The sequence below is a fragment of the Budorcas taxicolor genome, chromosome 11, assembly GCF_023091745.1.
Source record: "Budorcas taxicolor isolate Tak-1 chromosome 11, Takin1.1, whole genome shotgun sequence".
NCBI classification, from domain to species: Eukaryota; Metazoa; Chordata; class Mammalia; order Artiodactyla; family Bovidae; genus Budorcas; species Budorcas taxicolor.
In genome coordinates this window covers 27,494,523-27,518,176 of record NC_068920.1, presented here as the reverse complement: position 1 = coordinate 27,518,176, position 23,654 = coordinate 27,494,523, and the positions used below count along the sequence as shown (strand labels likewise).

The 23,654-nt window shown below is 39.5% G+C and overlaps 2 protein-coding genes and 1 non-coding gene across 3 annotated transcripts in view; 2 read left to right on the top strand and 1 right to left on the bottom strand.

Moving 5' to 3' along the window:
• Positions 1-23,654, top strand: part of TDP2 (tyrosyl-DNA phosphodiesterase 2) — a 276,571-nt gene that overhangs the window by 182,466 nt on the left and 70,451 nt on the right. The window lies entirely within an intron of this gene.
• Positions 1-23,654, bottom strand: part of MRS2 (magnesium transporter MRS2) — a 35,967-nt gene that overhangs the window by 4,291 nt on the left and 8,022 nt on the right. The window contains exons 4-9 of the mRNA XM_052649236.1: positions 22,883-22,995; positions 21,044-21,217; positions 18,348-18,478; positions 17,158-17,274; positions 6,691-6,843; positions 6,328-6,445 (exon numbers count right to left, since the gene is read on the bottom strand). Coding sequence (XP_052505196.1) covers positions 6,328-6,445; positions 6,691-6,843; positions 17,158-17,274; positions 18,348-18,478; positions 21,044-21,217; positions 22,883-22,995 — 806 coding nt within the window. The remainder of the gene's footprint in view (positions 1-6,327; positions 6,446-6,690; positions 6,844-17,157; positions 17,275-18,347; positions 18,479-21,043; positions 21,218-22,882; positions 22,996-23,654) is intronic.
• On the top strand, positions 3,880-3,984 carry LOC128057011 (U6 spliceosomal RNA). Its single transcript, XR_008200209.1, has one exon. It is a non-coding gene; the product is annotated as a U6 spliceosomal RNA (small nuclear RNA).

The following is a 23,654-nucleotide window of genomic DNA, read 5'->3' as shown; positions in this document are numbered from 1 at the left end:
ATGGTATGAAAGCAACAATTTGCATATCAAGATAAATAATGAGGGCAGTGTGACAGACTGTAACTCACTGATTAAATAAGATTCCATGAGTCCATACTGACACAAATGAATAAATAATTGGGAGAGAAGGAAGGCTCTGACAAAGAACAAAAGCAGGAAGAATGATGGGATTAGCAATGACCATGTGGTAATCATCCCTGTAGTATCTGATTCAGGCATGAAGCAGTTTTTGGATCAACAGCAGATACTAAAACTAGAGGGTGCAAATATTAAAGAGATGCACAAAGCTACAACTAGGTGCCATCCTGCACTGGTCAGAATGGCCACATTAAAAACTGTACAATTAGCATATGCTGGAAAGGGTGAGGAGAAAAGGGAACCCTCCTACACTGCTGGAGGAGTGTAAGCTGGTGCAGCCTCTATGGAAATCAGCAGGGCAGTTCCTTAAAAAACTAAAAGCAGAACTGCCATATGATGCAGAAATCCCACTCCGTGGCATATATCCAGAGAAAACCATAATTCAGAAAGACACATGCACCCCAGTGTTCACTGCAGCGCTACTCATGACAGCCACAAGACACGAAAACAAGCCGAGTGTCCACAGACCCGTGACTGGACAAAGACGTGGCGCCTACATACAGTGGAGTACTACTCAGCCACAACAAGAGTGAAATAACACCATCTGCAGCAACACAGATGGACCGAGAGATTACCACACGAAGTCAGAAAGAAAAAGACATGATGTCACTGACATGTGGAATCTGAACTACGACACAAATGAGCCTGTCTACAAAACACAGAGAACAGGCTTGCGGTTGCCAGGGGATTTGGGGGAGAGAGGGAGTGGCAGTTTCAGGTTAGCAGATTTAAACTATTATATACAGAATGGATAACAAGGTTCTACTGTACAGCACAGAAAACTGCATTCAATATCTTATTACAAACCACAATGGAAAAGAATATTAAAAAATGTATTATATGGATAACTGAATCACTTTGCTGTAGAGCAGAAATTAACACAATCAACTATATTTAATTAAAAAAAAAAAAACAAACTAGAGGGTGCAAATTTGATGAATGGCAGGGTTCTTAGAAGATACTTAATTCCAGAGAAAGTAACTTCACAGGACAGAAAATTAGCAGACACCACCTTAACCAAATGATCAGAGTTAGTATCACCAGTAATGAGAAAAACTGACATCAAGGGTCTCCTGATGGGATTCAATGTGAAGAACACTGACAAAAATGTGTCACAATCAGAATCTAGTAATGAACAGTAACCAAGAGCCAAACAACTGACCTACGTTCTTTGTAAGCATCAAGGCCATGAAGACAAAGTTTGAAAAACTGGCCTAGATTAAAGGAACCTAAGGAGACACAATAACTGTTAATACACGCAACACACGATTTAAGATTTTCTATGAGGTAAAGGGCTCTACTGTGCTAAGTGGTGAAACCTGACCAGGGTCCACAGATCAGAAAAACAGTGTTGTTTCAACGATTTTTTCTGATTTTCACAAGTGAGCTGTGGTTATGTAAGAGAATGTCAGTGTTTTTAGAAAATATAGACATCTAGACATCGGGAGTTTCATATTTGTTGTTTATTCTCAAATGATTTAGGAAAAAGTATATATATACTGACAGAATGATAAATACGATAAAATGTTGCTGTTTGAAGAATCTGCGTAAAGGCTGTATGGGAATTCTTTTACTATGCTTGAAATAGTTTGATATTATCTTAAAAAAGAAACAGAAAGGAATTTCTAAAAATTCTTTTAAAAAGTTAACAACAACAACAACAGGCATTTAGAAACAAATATTAGAGTGAGTATAAGATGGAGTTAGCTTGCAGAAAGAGCGTGTACATAAACGAAATGACTTGGGAGAAGGACAGGAACTTGTACAGAGTTACACAGTCACGAGCTGGGAAACTGGCAAAGGTCTTCGGAAGGACCTTCTGAGGATGTCCAGGGCTGGTTTATGTCGCACAAGATAGTTTGGTAACTACGGACTTTTTATTAGATTTGGGACTAAAAGCCTCTAAGAGATTCCCATCACGCTTAGAATAAGCCTGAACCCTTACCAAGCTCCAAATCAACATGCTCTCCCTCTTCTGTCCTTCTGACCTCTCACTACCATTTTCCTTCCAATTGACACCCCTCCTCTGACCACTCTGGCCTTCCTGCTGCTCCTTCAACAAGCTCGGTGCACCCTTGCCTCAGTCTTCACATGTGTGGTTCCCTCTGCTTAGGTCACCCTTTCTCCCAGGTCATTCCACGTTCTCCTTTCATTCAGGCTCTGCTCTAGGGTCACCTTCAAAACCACGCTATCTCTACAATGCCCTCTGTCTCTCCTCCTGCTAACAGCCTCTCTCCCTCTACCTAGCTTTAATTTTCTTTATGCTTCAGTTCAGTCACTCAGTCATGTTTGACTTTTTGCGACCGCATGGACTGTAGCACGCCAGGCCTCCCTGTCCATCACCAACTCCTGGAGGTTGCTCAAACTCATGTCCACTGAGTCGGTGATGTCATCCAACCATCTCATCCTGTTGTCCCCTTCTCCTCCTGCCTTCACTCTTTTCTAGCATCAGGGTCTTTTCCAAAGAGTCAGTTCTTTGCATCAGATGGCCAAAGTATTGGCCAAAGCATCAGTCCTTCCAATGAATATTCAGGACTGATTTCCTTTAGAAAATTTTCTTTATGGTACTCATCACCTAACCTACCACGGATCTGTTTCTTCTCTCTCCCCCACTGAAACAGACTCCATAAGGGCAGGGATTCACTGCTATACCCCCACAGCTAAAAGCAGTGTTTAGTGTGTAACAGGCACCAAACATCGTATCTGTAAGATGAATGAATCAATGTACTGCATTTACTTTCCTTTCACATCTTATAAGGAGGTGACGAACACTGCTGCAGGGAGCTTATGATCTTTTTCAGGTGTGTGTGAGTGAAAGTTGTTCAGTAGAGTCCATGGAATTCTCCAGGCCAGAATACTGAAGCTGGTAGCCATTCCCTTCTCCAGGGGATCTTCCCAACCCAGGGATCAAACCCAGGTCTCGTGCACTGCAGGCAGATTGTTTACCAGTTGAGCCACCTATGATCTTTTGCAGACAAGCAATTCCAAGTCTGAGGATCATCGCAAAGGGAAGTGTAGGATTATTTTGGCATAAATAACTAGAAGAGTAATTTTACTCAGGTGGGTTGGGGTGCAGTCAGTGAAGAGTCTTCTTGGAAATAACACAACAGTTGAAATCTGGGAGAGAAAGAGACATTAACTAGGCAAAAAAAAAAAAAAAGGGGGATTCCCTGGTGGCTCAGTGGTAAAGAATCCTCCTGCCAACGTGGAAGATGCAAGTTCAATCCCTGGGTCAGGAAGATCCCCTGGAGAAGGAAATGGCAATCCACACCAGTATTCTTGTCTGCAAAATTCCATGGACAGAAGAGCCTGGTAGGCTACAATCCATGGGGTTGCAAAAAAGTCGAACATGACTTAGCAACTACAGACCAGACCAGGCAAAAAAAGGTGGGAGGTAAGAAGAGATGTGTGGAAGCAGTGTGAAAATACTGATGAATCAACGGACAGTGAGGACAAGATGGCTGCAGACAAGATGGGGATGTGGGCACAGCAGGCCAGGAAAGCCTTACAGGCCAGGGAGTTTCTATCTTAAGGACAATCAATACCACGCCTGCCACACCCGAACAGTTTTACACAGAAGAGTGACCATTAGAACTGCTTCTTTTAAAGACCACTTTTTAAAAGGGACCGCTTTAAAAGAGACATAGAGAACACACCTGTTAATCAGGACACAGAATTCAGCACCAGAGTGTGCCTGCTGAACGCAAATGCAAATTCATTTCTAAAGAAATTTCACCGTAGGTGCTCATGTTAGCACCACATATACTAAAATTGGAACAATAGAGAAGATTAGCATGGCCCCTGTGCAAGGATAACATGCAACTTCATGAAGCATTCCATATTTTTCTAAAACAGAAATATAGACCAATGAAAGCCCAGAAATAAACCCATGCACCGATGGGTACCTTATTTCTGACAGAGGAGGCAAGAATATACAATGGGGCAAAGACAGCCTGGACAGCTACATGGAAAAGAATGAAATCAGAACACTTCTTAACACCATACACAAAGATAAACTCAAAATGGAGTAAAGACCTAAATGTAAGACCAGAAACTATAAAACTCTTAGAGGAAAACATAGGCAGAACATTCTATGACATAAATCAAAGCAAGATCCTCTGTGACCCACCTCCTAGAGTAACGGAAATAAAAACAAAAGTAAACAAGTGGGACCTGATAAAACTTAAAAGCTTTTGCACAGCAAAGGAAGCTAGCTATAAGCAAGGTGAAAAGACAACCCTCAGAATGGGAGAAAATAATAGCAAATGAAACAACTGACAAAGGATTAATTTCCAAAATAAACAAGCAGCTCATACAACTCAGTATCAGAAAAACAAACCAATAAAAAAGTGGGAAAAAGACCTAAACAGACATTTCTCCAGATGACATACAGATGGCTAACACATGAAAAGATGCTCAACATCGCTCATTGTTAGAGAAATGCAAATCAAAACTACAATGAGATATCACCTCACACTGGTCAGAATGGCCATCATCAAAAAGTCTACAAACAATAAATGCTGGAGAAGGTGTGGAGAAAAGGGAACGCTCTTGCACTGTTGGGGGGGAATGTAAACTGATACAGCCACTATGGAAGACGGTATGGAGATTCCTTAAAAATCTAGGAATAAAACCACCATATGACCCAGTAATCCCACTCCTAGGCATATACCCTGAAGAAACCAAAATTGAACAAGACACATGTACCCCAATGTTCACTGCAGCACTACTTACAATAGCTAGAACATGAAAGAAACCTAGATGTCCATTGACAGATAAATGGTTAAAGAAGCTATAGTACATATACACAATGGAATATTACTCAGCCATAAAAAGGAATGCATTTGAGTCAGTTCTGATGAGGTGGGTGAATCCAGAACTTACTATATGGAGTGAAGTATGTCAGAAAGATAAATACCGTATTCTAAAGCATATGTATGGAATCCAGACAAATATTACTGAAGAATTTATTTACAGGGAAACAACAGAGAAACAGACATAAAGAATAGACTGATGGACATGGGGAGAGGGGAGGAGAGGGTGAGATGTATGGAGAGAGTGACATGGACACTTACATTACCATATGTAAAATAGATAGCCAATGGGAATTAGCTGTATCTCTCAGGAAACTCAAACAGTGATCCTGTATCAAACTAGAGGGGTGGGATGGGGAGGGAGGTTCAAAAGGGAGGGAATATATGTATACTCATGGCTGATTCATGTTGAGGTTTGACAGAAAACAACAAAATTCTGTAAAGCAATTATCCTTCAATTAAAAAAATCAATTAAAAAAAAAAAGAAATCTCACAATAGGACATCTTCTCAAAGTACAAGGCTACAAGGACATGAAAACTCTGCCAGTCAGTGTTAAATATGGAGCAAAGTGAAAGATGCAAGTCTTGGAGTCTAAATCCTAGTTTTGTTGTTTCCTAGCTCTGTGCTCTTGGGCAAATTATATTTTCTGAGCCTGTTTTTCTACCTATAAAAAAACCAGGGAAAATACATTCACTTTCAAACTTTTGATGACTGAATCAAAGCATGCAACTGCATGGCACATTGCCTGACATGTAAGTTAAAGAAAAAAAAACAAAAAACCCTCATTAACCCTGCCTCACAGTGTAATACTGTTGTCAGATCTCTCCCATGTGTACTTATCTGTTATAGGAAACATATGGTAGTCCCAACCTGCCCTATGTGACAGTTTCCTGAATCCTAGCCCAGGCTCTGGTCTGTTCAAACCTAGGCCATTCTACATTACAGGGTCTAACAATATTGTTTGAATTTCAAACGATTTACAGTCCACATTTTATTCCAATAAGCAACTATATAGGTTAGAACTTTCTTTTTAAAATCCATTAAAGTAGTCCAGGGGTAAAGAATCCACTGTGCAATGCAGGGGACGTGGGTTCAATCCCTGGTCCAGGAACTAAGATCCCACATGACTTGGAGCAACTAAGCCTCTGTGTCTCAGTCACTGAGCTGATGCGCTCTGGAGCCCCCAAGTCACAACTAGAGACTCCCTGCACTACAACGGAAGATCCAGCATGACAAAAATGAAGATTTCGAGTGCCACAGCTGAAAACTGACTGAGTGAAGTAAACAATGAAAACAAAATAAAATCCATGAAAAAGAAATGATCTTCAAAACATTAAAAACCATCCCTAGATTATTGAAATAATACATTCTCACCTCCTCAAGGGAAGATTCCAAATTCATTCCGAAAGCAACTCCCATTAGCCCAAAGAGGGAAAGGGAGAAGGTTCCCATGGTCAACTGTAGGTTCAGCCTCATCATCACATTACGGTGGCTGGGGAGGAGAACAACCGCTTAGATCAGAAGGGCCCACCAACCGAGCACCGCAAATTCACTATTAAAGGTCACATGGGCTAAACATACACCTTAAAAAGACACTCCCGTGTAGTAGTTACAAATGATAATGATGGGATAATTCTTTCCAAAATGGAAAAACAAAGCTAGCCTTAAACACTTTATTACTGTGCAATAATTACTTTATTAAAAAAATATGGATAGTTTTCTATAACACCGTCTTACCTGTCCAGATTGATGAATATGATACTCTGTGAATCATCGATCAGTGCCCTGAGTTCCCGAGCTGCGTTGGAAAGATCCTCAGCTAATCGGTAGTAGTTTTCCAACAGCAACTCCATCTCCTCTGCATGGTCAATCCCAGCGCTGCTCTTTTCACTTTAATTAAAAGAGTTCACATAACTAACATGCCCCCAATACATGTGTTATACATTTAGTACCACAAAGCTTCCTGAATTAGTATACAATATTCAGTTATCCTCCGCTCCTTGTGGCTCCTGGGTGGAGGATTGGCCCCAGGGTGGCCAGTGGCAGCAGAGAGGCCAGGGAGCCCTCTGCTCCTGGGTGTCCTCCAACATCGAGCAGCTCCAGGCTTCCCTGGACCCCCTTCCCAGCATCTCCAGCAGGGCCTTTGCGCAGGTCCCCAGGGGCTTCCCTGGTGGCTCAGAGGTTAAAGCGTCTGTCTGCAATGCGGGAGACCTGGGTTCGATCCCTGGGTTGGGAAGATCCCCTGGAGAAGGAAATGACAACCCACTCCAGTATTCTTGCCTGGAGAATCCCATGAAATGAGGAGGTTGGTGGGCTACAGTCCACGAGGTCACAAAGAGTCAGACAAGACTGAGTGACTTCACTTCACTTCCAGGTGGTATGCTGACCAACACCCAGCAGCCAGTGAAGGTTTACACACTCAAGAGGACCAGCAGTGGGACAACCAGGGCGCCAGGCTATGTGGAACAGATGGAGGGCATGTCCTTGCTAGTTGCTACTAAGTCACTTCAGTTGTGTCCGACTCTGTGTGATCCCGTAGACCGCAGCCCACCAGGTTAGGGCCTGACAAAACATGGTCCACTGGAGAAGGGAACGGCACACCACTTTAGTATTCATGCAGTGAGAATCCCATGAACAGTATAAACAGGCAAAAAGATATGACATTAAAAGATGAGCCCCCCCCAGGCAGTAGGTATCTAATATGCCACTGGGGAAGAGCAGAGACTTAGCTTCAGAAAGAATGAAGAGGCTGAACCAAAGCAGAAATGATGCCCAGTTGTGTCTGGTGGTGTAAATAAGGTCTGAAGCTATAAAAAACAATATTGCATAGGAACCTGGAACGTCAGGTTCATGAAGCATGGTAAATTGGATATGGCCAAACAGGAGATGGCAAAAGTGAACAACAACATTTTAGCAATCAGTGAACTAAAATGGACAGGAAAGGGTAAATTTAATTCAGATGGTCCTAGATTACAAAATGAAGCTGGGCAAAGGCTAATAGCTTTGCCAAGAGAATGAACTGGTCATAGCAAACACCCTCCTCCAACAACACAAGAGACGACTCAACACATGGACATCACCAGATGGTCAATAGCGAAATCAGACTGATTTATTCTTTGTAGCTAAAGATGAAGAAACTATACAGTCCACAAAAACAACACCTGGAATTGACTGTGGCTCAGATAATCAGCTAATTCAGGCTCAAACTGAAGTAGGAAAACCGCTAGGCCTTTCAGGTATGACCTAAATCAAATCCCTTACGATTATACAGTGGAAGTGACAAATAGATTCAAGGGATTAGATCTGGTAGACAGAGTGCCTGAAGAACTATGGACAAAGAAAGGTTTGTGAATCTATACAGGACCTAGAGACCAAAACCATCCCCAAGAAAAATGCAAGAAGGCATAGTGGTTTCTGAGAAGGCCTTACAAATAGCTGAGAAAAGAAGCAAAAGGAAAAGGAGAAAATGGAAAGATATACCCAACTGAATGCAGAGTTCCAGAGAATATCAAGGAGAGATAGAAAGCCTTCTTAAGTGAACAATGCAAAGAAACATGAAAACAAAAGAATGGGAAAGACTAGTGATTTCTTCAAGAAAATTAGAGATACCAAGGGAACATTTCATGCAAAGATGGGCACAATAAAGCACAGATTAAGAAGAGATAGCAACAAAACACAGAAGAACTATACAAAAAAGATCTTACAACCCAGATAACCACGATGGTGCAGTCACTCACCTGAGCCAGACATGCTGGACTGTGAAGTCAAGTAGGCCTTAGAAAGCATTACTACAAAGCTACTGGAGGTGATGGAATTCTAAGTGAACTCTTTCAAATCCTAAAAGACGATGCTGTGAAAGTGCTACACTCAATATGCCAGCAAATCTGGAAAACTCAGCAGTGGCCACAGAACTGGAAAAGGTCAGTTTTCATTTCAATGCCAAAGAATGTTAAAATTACTATACAACTGCACTCATTTCACATGCTAGCAAGATTATGTTCAAAATCCTCCAAGCTACCCTTCAACAGTATGTGAACCAAGAACTTTCATACAGATTTAGAAAAGGTGAAGAACCAGAGATCAAATTGCCAATATCCGTTGGATCACAGAAAAAGAGAATTCCAGAAAAACATCTACATCTGCTTCACTGATTACGCTAAAACCTTTGACTGTGTGAATCACAACAAACTGTGGAAAATTCCTAAAAAGAAGGGAATGTCAGATCACCTTACCTGCCTCCTGAGAAATCTGTATGCAGCTCAAGAAGCAACAGTTAGAAATGGACATGGAACAACAGACTGGTTCCAAATTGCGAAAGGAGTACATCAAGGCTGTATACTGTCATCTGCTTATTTAACTTTTAGGCAGAGTACATCATGTGAAATGCAGGGCTGGATGAATCACAAGCAGGAATCAAGATTGCTGGGAGAAATACCAACAACCACAGATATGCAGATGATACCACTTTAAACACAGAGAGTGAAGAGGAACTAAAGAGTCTCTTGATGAAAGTGAAACAGGAGAGTGAAAAAGTTGGCTTACAACTCAATGTTCAAAAAACAAAGATCATGGCATCTGGTCCCATCACTTCAAAGCAAATAGATGGGGAGAAAATGGAAACAGTGACAGATTTTCTTTTCTTGGGCTCCACAATCACTGTGGATGGTGACTGCAGTCTGAAATTAAAAGACGTTTCCTTGGAGGAAAAGCTATGACAAACCTGGACAATGTATTAAAAAGTAGAAACATCGCTTTACTGACGAAACTCTGAATAGTCAAAGCTATAGTTTCTCCAGTAGTCATGTGTGGATGTGAGAGTTGGACCATAAAGAAGGCGGAGTGCTGAAGAATTGACGCTTTTGAAATGTGGTGTTGGAGAAGACTCTTGAGAGTCCCTTAGACTGCAAGGAGATCAAACCAATTGTAAAGGAAATCAACCCTGAATATTCATTGGAAGGACTGATGCTGAAGCTGAAGCTCCAATCCTCTGGCCACCTGATGCGAAGACCTGATTCACTGGGAAAGACCTTGATGCTGGAAAAGATTGAGGGCAAAAGGAGAAGGGGTGACAGAGGATGGGAGGGTTGGATGGCATCACTGACTCAATGGACATGGGTTTGAGCAAACTCAGGGAGATAGTGAAGGACAGGGAAGCCTGGCATGCTGCAGTTCATGGGGTCAGAAGAGAGTCAGACACAACTTGGTGAGTGAACAATAGTAATTCAGGTATCACAAAAAAAATTAGCCTCTGCTTTTTCTATTATTGTGATTGAGACCAGTCTGAGTGGCTTTGCTAACTGATCCTAATCATGGCACAGGTAAGTTAAGGACACAAGTTTATCCCTACACAGGCTTTACTGTATTCCACATCCCTGAAACCAGGGACTCTCATGCAAATACACACACTACCATTTACAGGAAAATCCAGACGTGTGAATGCTGACAAATGAGTGCAAAGTCTAAATCACTATCAGGTAAAACACAACCAAAAAGTAAAATGAGCATAATGAGCATTTCCTTTCCAAGGTAAATGTATAGTATCACTTCCATATAGGAAGAAAACTGGTTCTGAAAAATGTAAATACAGTCAAAACAGCTCAAGACAGCAGAGGAGTGGTATGTTGCTCTCACATTCTCCCACAAATACATCAAAATACATCCACTTGGGACAATTCTCACGGAACATCTACTGAACACCGCAGATCTCAGACTTCCAAAATGGTAAGAAAACCTTCACATAACTGGGTAGGACAAAAGAAAAGGGGAAAAGATAAAGAGAAGGGAACTGGGATGGGACTGCTCCTGGGAGGGAATGGTGAAAAAGAAAAGGTTTTCATCCCTGGGGAAGGCACCTCACTGGTGGCGAGATCAGCTGGGATGGGGGAGAGGCAGCTGGGGAGCCTTGGAAGAGAGCACAGCAACAGGTTTGTGGAGGGCAAAGTGGAAAGACCTGCATAGTTGGTTGGTATGGGTGCCTGGCACTCCCCAGCCTCAGATGTTCCTTCATGGGACAGGTGGAGCCTGGGTGCTGAGGCTCAGGTTTCATCATGAAAATTACCCAAAGCAGTAGACAGAAAGCCAGACTGGGGGAAAAAAAAAGCAATGTAAGAGACCAATGGGATAACAGAATACAGTGTGCCAATCTACACAGAAACGTGATTCCAGAAGAAGAGAAAAGGGGATGAAATATGTATTTGATGAAATTGTAGCTGAAAACTATCCAAACCTAATGAAGGACCAGATACAGAAAGCAGAGGGTCCCAAACAAGAAACAAATCCACACCAAGACATATCATAAAAACAGCAGAAGTCAGAGAGGATTCTAAAGGCAGCAAGAGAAAAACAGAGTTAATTACAAGGGAACTGCCAAAAGGCTATCAGTTGATTGCTCTACAGAAATGATGCAAGCCAGAAGGGAGTGGCAAACTATGTTCAAAGTTTAAAAAGGGAAAAATCTGCAACACAAAGTCCTCTACCCAGCAAGAGTATCATCAATGATGGGGAAATAAAGAATTTCTCAGATTAGCAAAAGGTAAAGAATACAGCAATACGAAACCTATTTTAAAGAAATATTGAAAGGTCTTCTCTAATTAGAAAAGAAAGATACAGTAAAGAGGACCTCACAGTTGGAAAGTAAATCACTTAAGTGAACCAGTACAGAGGTCAAATAGGAGAAAAACCTATTTACAAAAGGAAGATAAACACAAGGAACAGTAAAAGGATAAACAAGATGTGATATAAAAAGGACATCAAAATCATAAAACGTGGGGAAGGAGAGTACGAAAATGTTGATTCTTATTTTTTAGAATGTGTTTGAGCCTATATGACTATCAGCCTAAAGCAAGCAGATATAGGAAAGGGTTAACATACCTGAAAAATGGGGCAACCACAAATCAAAAACATATAATAGTTTAAAAAAAAAAAACCCAAAGAGAATACAAGGGTAAGAGAAAAAAAAGGAAATCATCAAACCACAAAAAGAAACAGAAAAAGACAAAGGAACAAAAAGGAAACAGAATAGACTGGGAAACAAGGTTTAAACTGGCAGTAAATATATAAGCATCACTAACTACCTTCAATGTCAATGGACTGAATACTCAAATCCAAACAATGGCAAACTGGATAAACAAATAAGAGCCTATGATATGCTGCCTACAAGACAGCCATCTTAGGGCAAAGGACACACACAGATTGAAAGTGAAGGGAAGGAAAAATGCATTTCATGCAAATGGAAATGACAAGAAAACAGGAGTTACAATCATCTTATCAGACATATAGACGTTAAAACAAAAGCCATAAAGGAAAAGAAGGAAAATATATAATGGTAAAAGGATCAATGCAAGAAGAGGATTTTACACTTGTCAACATATATTGCCCCAAACACATAAAATACTAACAGCTAAAAAAGAAGAAACTGATGAGAATATAACAGGAGACTTTATCACCCCATTCACATCAATGGGCAGGTTTTCTAGACAGAAAAATCACTAAGGCAACAGAGATCCTAAATGATATGACAGTTAAGACTTAACTGGTATTTTCAGGACCTTATTTCCAAAAAACCCAGAATACACCTTCTTTTCAAGTGCACATGGAGCATTCTCTAGGGCTGACCACATACTAGGACATAAAACTAACCTCAACAACCATAAGAGTAAAGAAATTATTTCAAGCCTTTTTCCTCACAACAGCATGAAGCCAGAAATCAACCAAAGGAAAAGAAATCCATATGTTACTACCCAACAGGTAAATGAGGAAATCAAAAAGGAAATTACACACCTACCTCAAAAAACAAGAAAAAAATATCTCAAATTAACAACCTAACATATGACCTAAAAGAATAAGAAAAAACAAAAAAACAAAACCTCAAGTCAGTAGGAGGAAAATAATAAAGATCAGGAAGGAAATAAATTGAGATTAAAAAAAATAGAAAAAAAAACAAAACCCAACACCAGGCTTCCCTCATGGCTCAGAGGTAAAGAACCCGACTCCCACTGCAGGAGACACAGCATGGGTTTGATCCTTGGTTTGGGAAGATCCTACATGCTGCAGAGCAACTAAACCCGCATGCCACAACTGTGCTCTAGAGCCCAGGAGCGGCAACTGCTGAAGTCCCGAGCGCCTGGGAGCCCGTGCTCCGAAGCCTGTGAACCGCTACTAGAGTAATCCCCACTTGCCAGAACCAGAGAAAGTCCATGCAACAACGAAGACCCAGCACAGCCCAAAATAAATAAAATAAAATAAAAAAATCAGTAAAATCAAGAACTGGGTCTTTGAAAGGATAAACAAAATTGACAAACCTCTGGCCAGTCTCACCGAGAAGAAAAAAAGATAGAATCCAAATAAATTAGGAAGTGAAAAAGGAGAAATTTCAACTGATACTGCAGAAATACAAAAAACCCTTCAGAGAATACTATGAACAATTATATGCCAACAAATTCGACAACTTAGAAGAAATGGACAACTTTCTAGAAAGATACAGTCCACCAAAACTAAATCAAGGAGACAAGATAACCTGAACAGACTGATCACTAGAAGTGAAATAGAATCTGTAATTTAAAAAAACAAACAAAAACTCCCTACAAACAAAACTACAGGACCAGGTGGCTTTAAAGGTGAATTATTCCAAACACACAAAAAACTTCTTAAACTATTCTAACACTGGAGAGAGGGAATCACTCCCAAAGACATTCTAGTAATAGGAAAGTGTGTTAGTCACTCGTAACTGACTCTGACACCATGCTCTGTCCATGGAATTCTCCAGGCAAGAATACTGGAGTTGATTGCAATGAAACCACAATCAATCACCTGCTAACAAAACTAAACAAATACCACCAAAACAGAAAACCACAGGGCAAATACCTTCAATGAATACAGATACAAAAATTCTCCACAAAATATTAGCAAACTGAATCCAACAACATACAAAAAAGATCATGTACCAAAACCAAGAGGGATTTATCACAAATTCTCAAGGATGCTTCAACATATGCAAAACCAATCAATGAGTGCTCAGTCACGTCCAACTCTTTACAACCCCATGGACTGTAGCTTGCTAGGCTCCTCTGTCCATGGGAACTCACAAGGCAAGAATACTGGAGTGGGCTGTCATACCCTTCGAGGGGTTTTTCTCAACCCAGGAATCGAACTTGAGTCTCTTACATCTTCTGCACTGGCAGGTGGGTTCTTTGCCACTAGTGCCACTTGGGAATCCCCAATGTAATACACCATGTAAATAAAAGTCAAAAACCATATGATCATCTCAACAGATACAGAAAAAGCATCTGACAAAATTCAATCCATTTGTAACAAAAACATACTAAAAGCCACTTATGACAAACCCAAAGCCAATATAATATTCAATAGTGAAACGGTGAAAGTCTTCCCACTATATCTGGAATAATAAAACAAGGAGGCCCACCCTTACTACTGCTATTCAGTGTAGTAATGGAAGTCCTAACCACGGCAGACAGACAAGAAAACGTATTCAAACTGGAAAGGAAGAGATAAAATTGTCATCATATGCAGAAGACATGAAAATGCATAGAAAACCTTAAGGACTGCAGAAAAAATCTACTAGACCTATAAATGAATTCAGCAAAGTAGCAGAATGTAAGATTAACATTTGTAAATCCGTTTTACACTAACAATGAAATACAGAAAAGGGAATGTTAAAATTAAAGAGGATTCAAAGAAATGGAAAGATATCCCATGCTCTTGGATTGAAAGAATATTGTTTAAAGGGCAATACCACCCAAAGTTATCTACAAATTTAATAGAGATCCCTATCTAATTACCCATGACATTTTCACAGAATTAAATAATCCAAAAATTTATATGGAACCATAAAAAGCCCAGAACTGCCAAAGCAATCCTGAGGAAACAGAAACAAAACAGGAGGCATAACTCTCTCAGACCTCAGACAATATTAGGAAGCTACAGTAAAACAATGTGGTAACTGGTACAAAAACAAGACTAGGGATAATGGAACAGAATAGAGAACCCAGAAACAAACCCACACATCTATCGTTAATTAATCTTTGACAAAGGAGGCAAGAATACACAACTGGAAAGACAGTCTCCTCAATAAGCAGTGCTGGGAAATTTGGAAGGCTGCATGTAAGTCAATGAAGTTAGAATACACCCTCACACCCTACACAAAAATAAACTCAAAACGGCTTAAAGACTTCAAACCTAAGACATGATATCATTAAACTGTAAGAGAGCAAAGGCAAAACATAACCTGACGTAAATCGTACCAGTATTTTCTTAGGTCAGTCTCCCACGGCAACAGAAATATTGATAAAAAAGAACAAGTGGTACCTAATCAAACTTAGAAGTTTTGCACAGCAAAGGAACAACTAAAAAAAAACAACCCGAAAAGACAACCTACAGACTGGAAGAAAATATTTGCAGATGATGCAACTGACAAGGGCTTAATTTCCAAAATATACAAATAGCTCATACAATTCCCAAAACCACATAACCCAATCGAAAAATGGGCCGAAGACCTTAATAGACATTTCTCCAAAGACATGAAATGGCCAGTAGGCACATGAAAATATGCTCAACATCACTAATTATTAGAGAAATACAAATCAAAACTACAATGAGGTACCACTTCACACTAGTCAGAATAGCTATTATCAAAAACTCTACAAAAAACAAAAGCTGGAGAGAGTGTGGAGAAAGAGAATCCTCCTATTCTGTTAGTGGGAATGTAAATTAGTGTGGCCACTATGGAAAACAGTATGGAGATTCCTTAGAAAACTAAAACTAAAATAAAATTATTGTATAATCCAGCAATCCTAGTCCAGGGCATATACCTGGACAAAGCTATAATTCAAAAAGATATATGGACTCCAACGTAGCATATTCACAGTGTAGCAGCACTATTTACAACAGCTGAGACACTGCAACAACCTAAATGTCTGTGGACAGATGAATGAATAAAGATGTGGTACATGCATACAACGGAATACTACTCAGCCATAAAAAGGATGAACTAATGCCATTTTTGCAGCAACATGGATACAACTAGGGATTATCATACTAAGTGAAGTTAGAAAAACAAATACATGATATCATTTATACGTGGAATCTAAAATGTGGTGTAAATGAACCTATCTACAAAACAGACGTAAAGAACAGACTTGTGATTACCAAGGGGGAGGAGGCGACAGAGAGGGATGGACTGGGAGCCTGTAGTGGATGCAAACGATTACATATGGAATGGCTAACAACCAGGTCCTACTGTACCGAACAGGGAACTATAACTGATCTCCTGGGATAAACCACAACGGAAAAGAATCCTAAAAAGGAATATACATAGGTGTGTAACTGAGTCGCTCTGTTGTATAACACAAATTAGGACAAAATTGTAAACCAATTATACTTCCATTAAAAAAAAAGTTACTAGTTTTTTCCCCCTCTTTAGTTATACCCCCAGTCCTACCAAAGAAGATAAGCATGAATGAAGCACTCTGGAAAAGACACTTATAAAGCATATCAGAGACAGACTGGCTTAAGAAGGAAAGCAAACAGGAGTTCAAGTGTTCGAGTTTCTGCTACTATATCTATCTGTTAGAATATCAAGGGTTACAAAGCCCTTTTCATTTTGTTTCCTTATTAAGATGTAGATAACTAATTTCTCAATTAAAAAATCTGTACACACTACAGAAACTATGAACATTACAAAGGTGTCTGTATTAATCTCTGATAATGATAGTTACAAAGAACAAAAACATTTGAAAAGGCAGCATTTAAACTTGTGTATACAGAAGCAGCATACATGATTTTTAAGTTCCTAAGAGATGAAAGGTCTGTAAGATGAGTGTTTTTATGTTAACCAGACTTACAGAATCTGTGCCAGTGTCTCATTCGCCTCCCTGCACTCCATCCACCCTTTGCCCCACCTCTCCTGCTGACCTCTCCAGCAAAGTTAGCCATGTATGTCACTCTGTTGGTCAGGCATTTGAAGATAAAGGCAATGGTGTGTTTATCTTTATAGCTGTTGTATACAGAGCAAGCACTTAACAAGTCCTCATTAAATTCAGTTAGATGCAATACGGAAAAGGAAATAATGCAACTGGGGATGAAAAGTCCATCCTCTATTCCAGAAAAATGTTCTTCTTTATAAAAAGTTATCTGAAGAAGACAACTGATTCTAAGGGAAAAACTAACAAGGCATCACTGTTCACTTACAAGACTCGTGGGTCACTCCACTTTGTCAGACAGAGCTCTTCCAGCAGCTCTTCTTCATCCAAGATCTCTAAAATGGACTCTTTGAAGATTTTAATATCTGTTTCTAACTCTGACAGGCTGTAAGAATAATTGTATAGAAATGATCAATAACATAAACCTGTAAAAAATTTTCCTACAGGAGTAGTGCCTTTCTAATGTCTTATCAAGCAGACTCCCTTATACACTCATGATAAACACAGACTTGTAAAAAGTTTTTGGTATTTACTAGGCAGTTTGAGAATCAATTCCCAAGACAAGACTGTTAATATATTAAATGATAAAATTAAATGATGATATAATTTTCAGCATATGTTATTTATCTCAGAAACATACAATCACTGTGATGTAAACTTTTGGGGCCAGAAATTTACTTTTATTCTTAATTATGGGAGTGATAATACAAGAAGAGGCCATTTACTTTTATTTGATAAGAACATCCTAATATTTTTCGACAAAAAACTGACTCAGGAATTTTAACTGTTAACTCTTGAAAGTATTTTAGGGGGTACAAATCCTGAGGGACTGATCATTCAATCTGTAATACAAATTAATATATTAAATTCTGGAATGCATTATGATCAACTAACAAAAACTTCATGAACTTTGGAGGGAAAAAAAAAACGATTTGAATATAGATCTGTCATTTAGTAGCTATTAAAGTTTAGACAAGTTACTTAGACCTCGATTTTCTTATCTTCAAAATGAGGACCATGTCAACAGGACTGATGACAGGTTGAGATGAGATCACACATATAAGGGAGACTGATAGAGCATTTCATTGAAAATAGCTTTTCAATAAACATTTGTTTGTGGGCCCCCTTTAGCTCAACTTCCCACCTAGGCTACTAACCCTAACCCTAATTCTTTATAAAAAGCTGTTTAAAGTAACCCTAGGCTACTTTCCTACTTTAAAGTTATGAAAGATTTTTAAGAATAATGAAAACCAGATATGGCAATGAAGGCATTGAGAGTAAGTTTCAAAGTAAATAATGTCATTACCATTTGCAAGACTAGTTGGTATTTTTAAGATAGTTAATAACTAACTAATTTTGGATCTGAATTTACCTTAAACGTTTCACTCTAAGACTACTAAAAGAGAAGTTTAAGACATTTGTGTCTAATTCCCAACTTGGTAAATCAACCATATTTACCTTTTGCCATTTTGTAGCAAGATGTGCAGTTTGCTTCTGTCTATGGAAGAATGTTTGGGATCCACCAAAGCGTCCAATGTCTCAAGGATCAGTGGTTGTAAAATGCTAAGTTTCCCCTGAAGGGTGTTGATCTAGATAACAACATGACCTTTCATAAGAATTAAAACAATCTTTTTAGAATACTCAGGGTCAGTGAATCCTCTGATTAAATACAGAAATCGAAAATAGCTAGGAAGGTTGGTAACATTTCAGAACATGGTACTGTTGGAATGCCTATCCCAGATGATTAAAAAACTAATCTCCTAGGTTAAAAGATACTCATGCATAATGTTGCCAGGCTCCCATCTGGGTGACAGGAAATTAATTCCTGTAAGAGTCCTCCCCCTACAGACACTTAGTATGAAAGGAATGGAAGACTGATTAAAAGAAAAGCTGCCATTCCCTGGTTAAAACAAACTTCACGTCTGGTAAACAATACCCACGTTCTTTGTAACAGAATAGGATGTAGTTCAGAATTCCTATGAACAAAGTTATTTTGCAAAAAATAAAAATGCTCTTTAAAAAAACAAAACGTATCTTAAACTTTAAAAAGAAAAGTTGAAGAGTCAAATGTATATTTATTATTCATGTTAATATAGGCACAGCAGGATTAACCAGCAGGTATTCATTGATACAGATATGTGTATGTGCATGCTAAGTCGCTTCAGTTGTGTCAGACTCTTGGCAACGCTACGGACCATAGCCCTCTGTCCATGGGATTTTCCAAACAAGAATAGTGGAGTGGGTTGCCCTTCTCCATGATATAGCTATACTATCTGTTAAAATATTAAAATACTTCCAATAACTGTTAGTATGCAGTGTAACAGTAGCTGAATTAAGTAGTGAAATTAATAGTGTAAATTGCAATACACTCTCCACCCCAGCATGAGCTCCTGAGAGCTGGCTCAGTCTGTGTCGCTTCAGCACTGACCACTGTTCATGTACCTTCATTTCTTTCCTTCTATTATTTCCCTGCTCAGTGAGTGGGCTTCAACTAGCCACCATCTCATTGGCTGGTACTAGCCGGTGCTGCTGCCTTACTAAGCCCAGGAAGGAATGGAGCCATCTCCTACTACCTCAACAGAGCAAGGCAGACAAAGAGAAGGGTGCCAGGTCCCACCAACCCCCCACCCACCTCATGCCCCCTCTACTCTCCCCTCCTCTTCTCCAATCTGGTTAGGATGGCACTGGCTCTTGCTTGTAGCCAGGTCCTGAACAGTACTATCCTGACTGATGGGGGAAGAACAGATGACAAAAGATTTGTCACAGCCCAGAAAGCACTGACCATCCTTGTTCACAGCTTGACAGGATCCCCAGACCCTCAGTGATTATCAATTTAATACAAGCGCTGTGAGAAGTGTACACGATTCCTAGGTCAAACTAGGTCTCAAACAGAGGCATCATTTAGCTACCTCAGACAAAGGATTGTACCAACAAATCAAAGAATGGTTGGTAAGTATCAGAATGATCTGATGAAATATTTGTATTATATTTATCATGTGTAGGGCTTCCCTGGTTGCTCAGACGGTAAAGTGTCTGCCTGCAATGTGGGACACCCAGGTTCGATCCCTGGGTCGGGAAGATCCCCTGGAGAAGGAAAAGGCAACCCACTCCAGTATTCTTGCCTAGAGAATTCCATGCATGGAGGAGCCTGGTGGGCTATAGTCCATGGGGTCACAAAGAGTTGGACATGACTGAGTGACTTCACTTCACTTTATCATGTGTAAGCAGTTACCCAACATACAATTTAGTTAGAGAATAAAATGGCATACAGCTAAAACCTTTTGGTATGTTCATTTATATCACATTTAAGATAAAGTATTTTGAATTAGCATCCCTGAACAGGATGTCAGGACAGACAACCTGAGATGTGTTTCACTGAATGTCATAACATGACTGTTAAAGAGACTCTGTATACTATACCTAGAGACTTTAGATCTATTTGAGTCATAAAGTTTAAGAATTAAGCACTTTCCACATATAAGACCCTGAGATGTTTCTATTTGGGGGGAGGGTGTGGTTACGGCAAGTGCCATTAGAATACCAGGGCTTCCCTGGTGGCTCAGTTGTAAAGAATCCATCTGCCAGTGCAGGAAACATGGGTTCGATCCCAGATCTGGGAAGATCCTACATGCCGTGAGGCAAGTCAGCCTGTGCACCAGAGCTACTGAGCCTGTCCTTAGAGCCCAGGAGTCACAATTACTGATGCTGAAGCCCTAGCACTCTGGAGCCTGTGCTCAGAAACAAGAGTTGTTGTTTAGTGGCTAAGTCATGTCTGACTCTGCAATCCCATGGACTGTAGCCCACCAGACGCTTCTATCCATAAGATTTCCTAGGAAAGAATACTGGAGTGGATAGCCATTTCCTTCTCCAGGGGATCTTCCCAACCTAGGTATCAAACCCCAGTCTCCTGCATTGCAGGCAGATTCTTTACCATCTGAGCCACCAGGGAAACCCTGAGCAACAAGAGAAGCCACGCTATTAGAAGCCTGTGCACCACAGCTAGAGAGAAGGCCCCGCTTGCTACAACTAGGGGAAAGCCCACACAGCAACAAAGACCCAGCACAGCCAAAAACAGAAAAAACCAAAGGGTCTTCCTCCTCCACAGCACTGTAAAATCAGAAGACATTCAAGAAGCTGGACAAACACAGGCTTACCCGATACTGCAAGAGTGCTTCTATAGCTCTAAACTCAAAAGGTAAAGGGTATGTGACAAGTTGACCCTCTCCAGCCAACTGTGAAGGGAGTTCCCGGAAAAGCCACTGCTCCAGATTTAAATTACGATAATCTAGTATCAGAAGACACTCCGGAGTTATCACAGCTTTCAAATACTGTTAAAAAAAAAAAAATATATATATATATATATACACACACACACACACACGCACGCACATATCTGTAGATAGATATATGTACACAGGCATATATGTAAGTTTTAGAGTTGTAGGGAAAAAGTAACATTCAGAAAATATTTAGAATATAATACTTTATTAATTTTTAAAAGCTATTTATTTGGCTGCACCGAGTCTTAGCTGCAGCACATGGGACCTAGTTCCCTGATCAGGGATCAAACCCAGGCCCTGCATTGGGAGCAAGGAATCTTAGCCACTGGATCACCAAGGAAGTCCCAATACTCTTATTAATTTTGGATTAAGCCTAAATCAAATCACTGTTTATTTGGTTTTTCAAAAACAAATCAACAAAAACAAAAAACCAAGACATTTTTTTTTAAAGAAAGGAAGCCTAAAATAAATGCAAGTCTTAATACCTCTAACTCACTCTCAACAGAACTAGAATTAAGGAAATTATGTATTTACTAGGATTTCCAGGGTAATCAAGAGAAATATAGAGAACAAAGGAAACAAGACAAGGTCTTAAAGTCAAGCATTCAGCAGATTTTTAGAAAAGATTAGTTTAATCATGATTGGTTTGGTTGGAGTGGGGAAATTTCCTTTTTAAAATATCATCAAAACATACTAAGCTAATCTGAAATCATAAAGTGCTCTAATTTAGAACACTATGATGTTAAAAATTTACTCTGAAAAGAAAGGCTAACATATTCTGTTTGGGTCATTTTATATGCAGATGTTTTTCGGTAGTAAATACCACACAAATACACGATCTGCGGTGGCTGAATCTGAGGACAGCAGGTATGGAGGAACTCTATCGTACACATGTATTTTTTACTGCTTGGAGGTTCAGTGCCCCCACCCCCATGAGGCTCAAAGGTCAACTCTAATACGAACATTTTTATTCAAAAAAGTTGAAAAATTATACAGTGAATACCTATACACATACCAATTAGATGCTATAATTAACGTTCTTCTATAATCCATGTAAAATGAGTTCTACTCCTAACATGTTATATTATAAAATAGTTCGCTTTATCACATACTTCTCTATTAAAGAGGCACTTTTTAAAAAGTTTTGAAAAATGCTAGTTATAAACTTTAGGGACTTTCCTGGTGGTCCAGTGGCTAAGATTCTGTGCTCCCAATGCAGGGGGCCCCCAGCTCAATCCCAGGTCAGGGAACTAGGTCCCACATGCAGCAACTAACATCCAGCAGTCAAATAAACAAATATTTAAAAAAAGATGATAAAATATAAAGGCTACTTCTAGGCTATTTCAAAAACTAGAATATATTCTTAGTAGCTGAAGTTACAATGCAATTACATATATACTGTATATGACTGAAAAAGTCTGTTATAAACCAAGAATCTTTCTCTTATTTCAGAAACTAGAGACTAAATTCAAAGGAGAAAGGAGACCGCAGTCAGACCTTTTCCATGATTAACAGAGCAGTGCTCCACCTGGTGAGCACAGGTACACAATTCAAGTAAAATGAGTTCTACTCCTAACACCATGTTATATCACATAATAGTTTCACACATCTATTTTTTTAATTACAAAATTACTTTTAAACTACTGATCAAGATAGTAAGGAAGGAACTTTAAGACTGCAGGGGAGACATGGAAATGAAATACAATCCTTTACCTCCATTCGCATGATAATCCTATTGTTTCTGGTTGTGATGCTCATTAAATGCTGAAACCTCAAATCTCTGGCTTGAAGACCTAATTCTTGATATAAGTCAGTTTTCTTCCTTTCTAAAAAAGAAATGTATTCAATAAAGAGTGGGTAAACTTATAAACCAAAAAGTTTAGATTTTTATATCAGAGTACCCATCCCAACACCATTGAGATAATCTTCTATTACTACCAGAAACAAGAGCTAAAATGGGTCTTTTTGCTTTTTTTTTTTGCAATTTATGCCACTGCACTTTTTTAACTTTTAATTTTGTATTGGGGTATAGCTGGTTCACAATGTTGTGACAATTTCAGGTGAACAGCAAAGGGACTCAGCCATATAGATACACATGTATCCATTCTCTCCCGAACTCCCCTCCTCCCATCCAGGCTGCCACATAACATTGAGCAGAGTTCTATATGCTATATGGTGGGTCCTTGTTGGTTATCCACTTTAAATATAGCAGTGTGTACATGTCCATCCCAAACTCCCTAATTATCCCTTTCCCCCGACTCTCCCCACTCCCCCTACAACCGTAAGTTTGTTTAAGTCTGTGAGTCTTTCTTTTTAATGGCTAAGTAATCAAAGTGGGTCTTTGTAACACCCATTTCTACCTCAAAAACATTCAGGCTAAATCTGGTCAAACTAATTTTTCTATTCTCCCCTTAACCATACTTCATAGAATTTCTCTGCACTTACAGAAACCCCTTGGGACCAGTATAAAAACCATAGTTATACA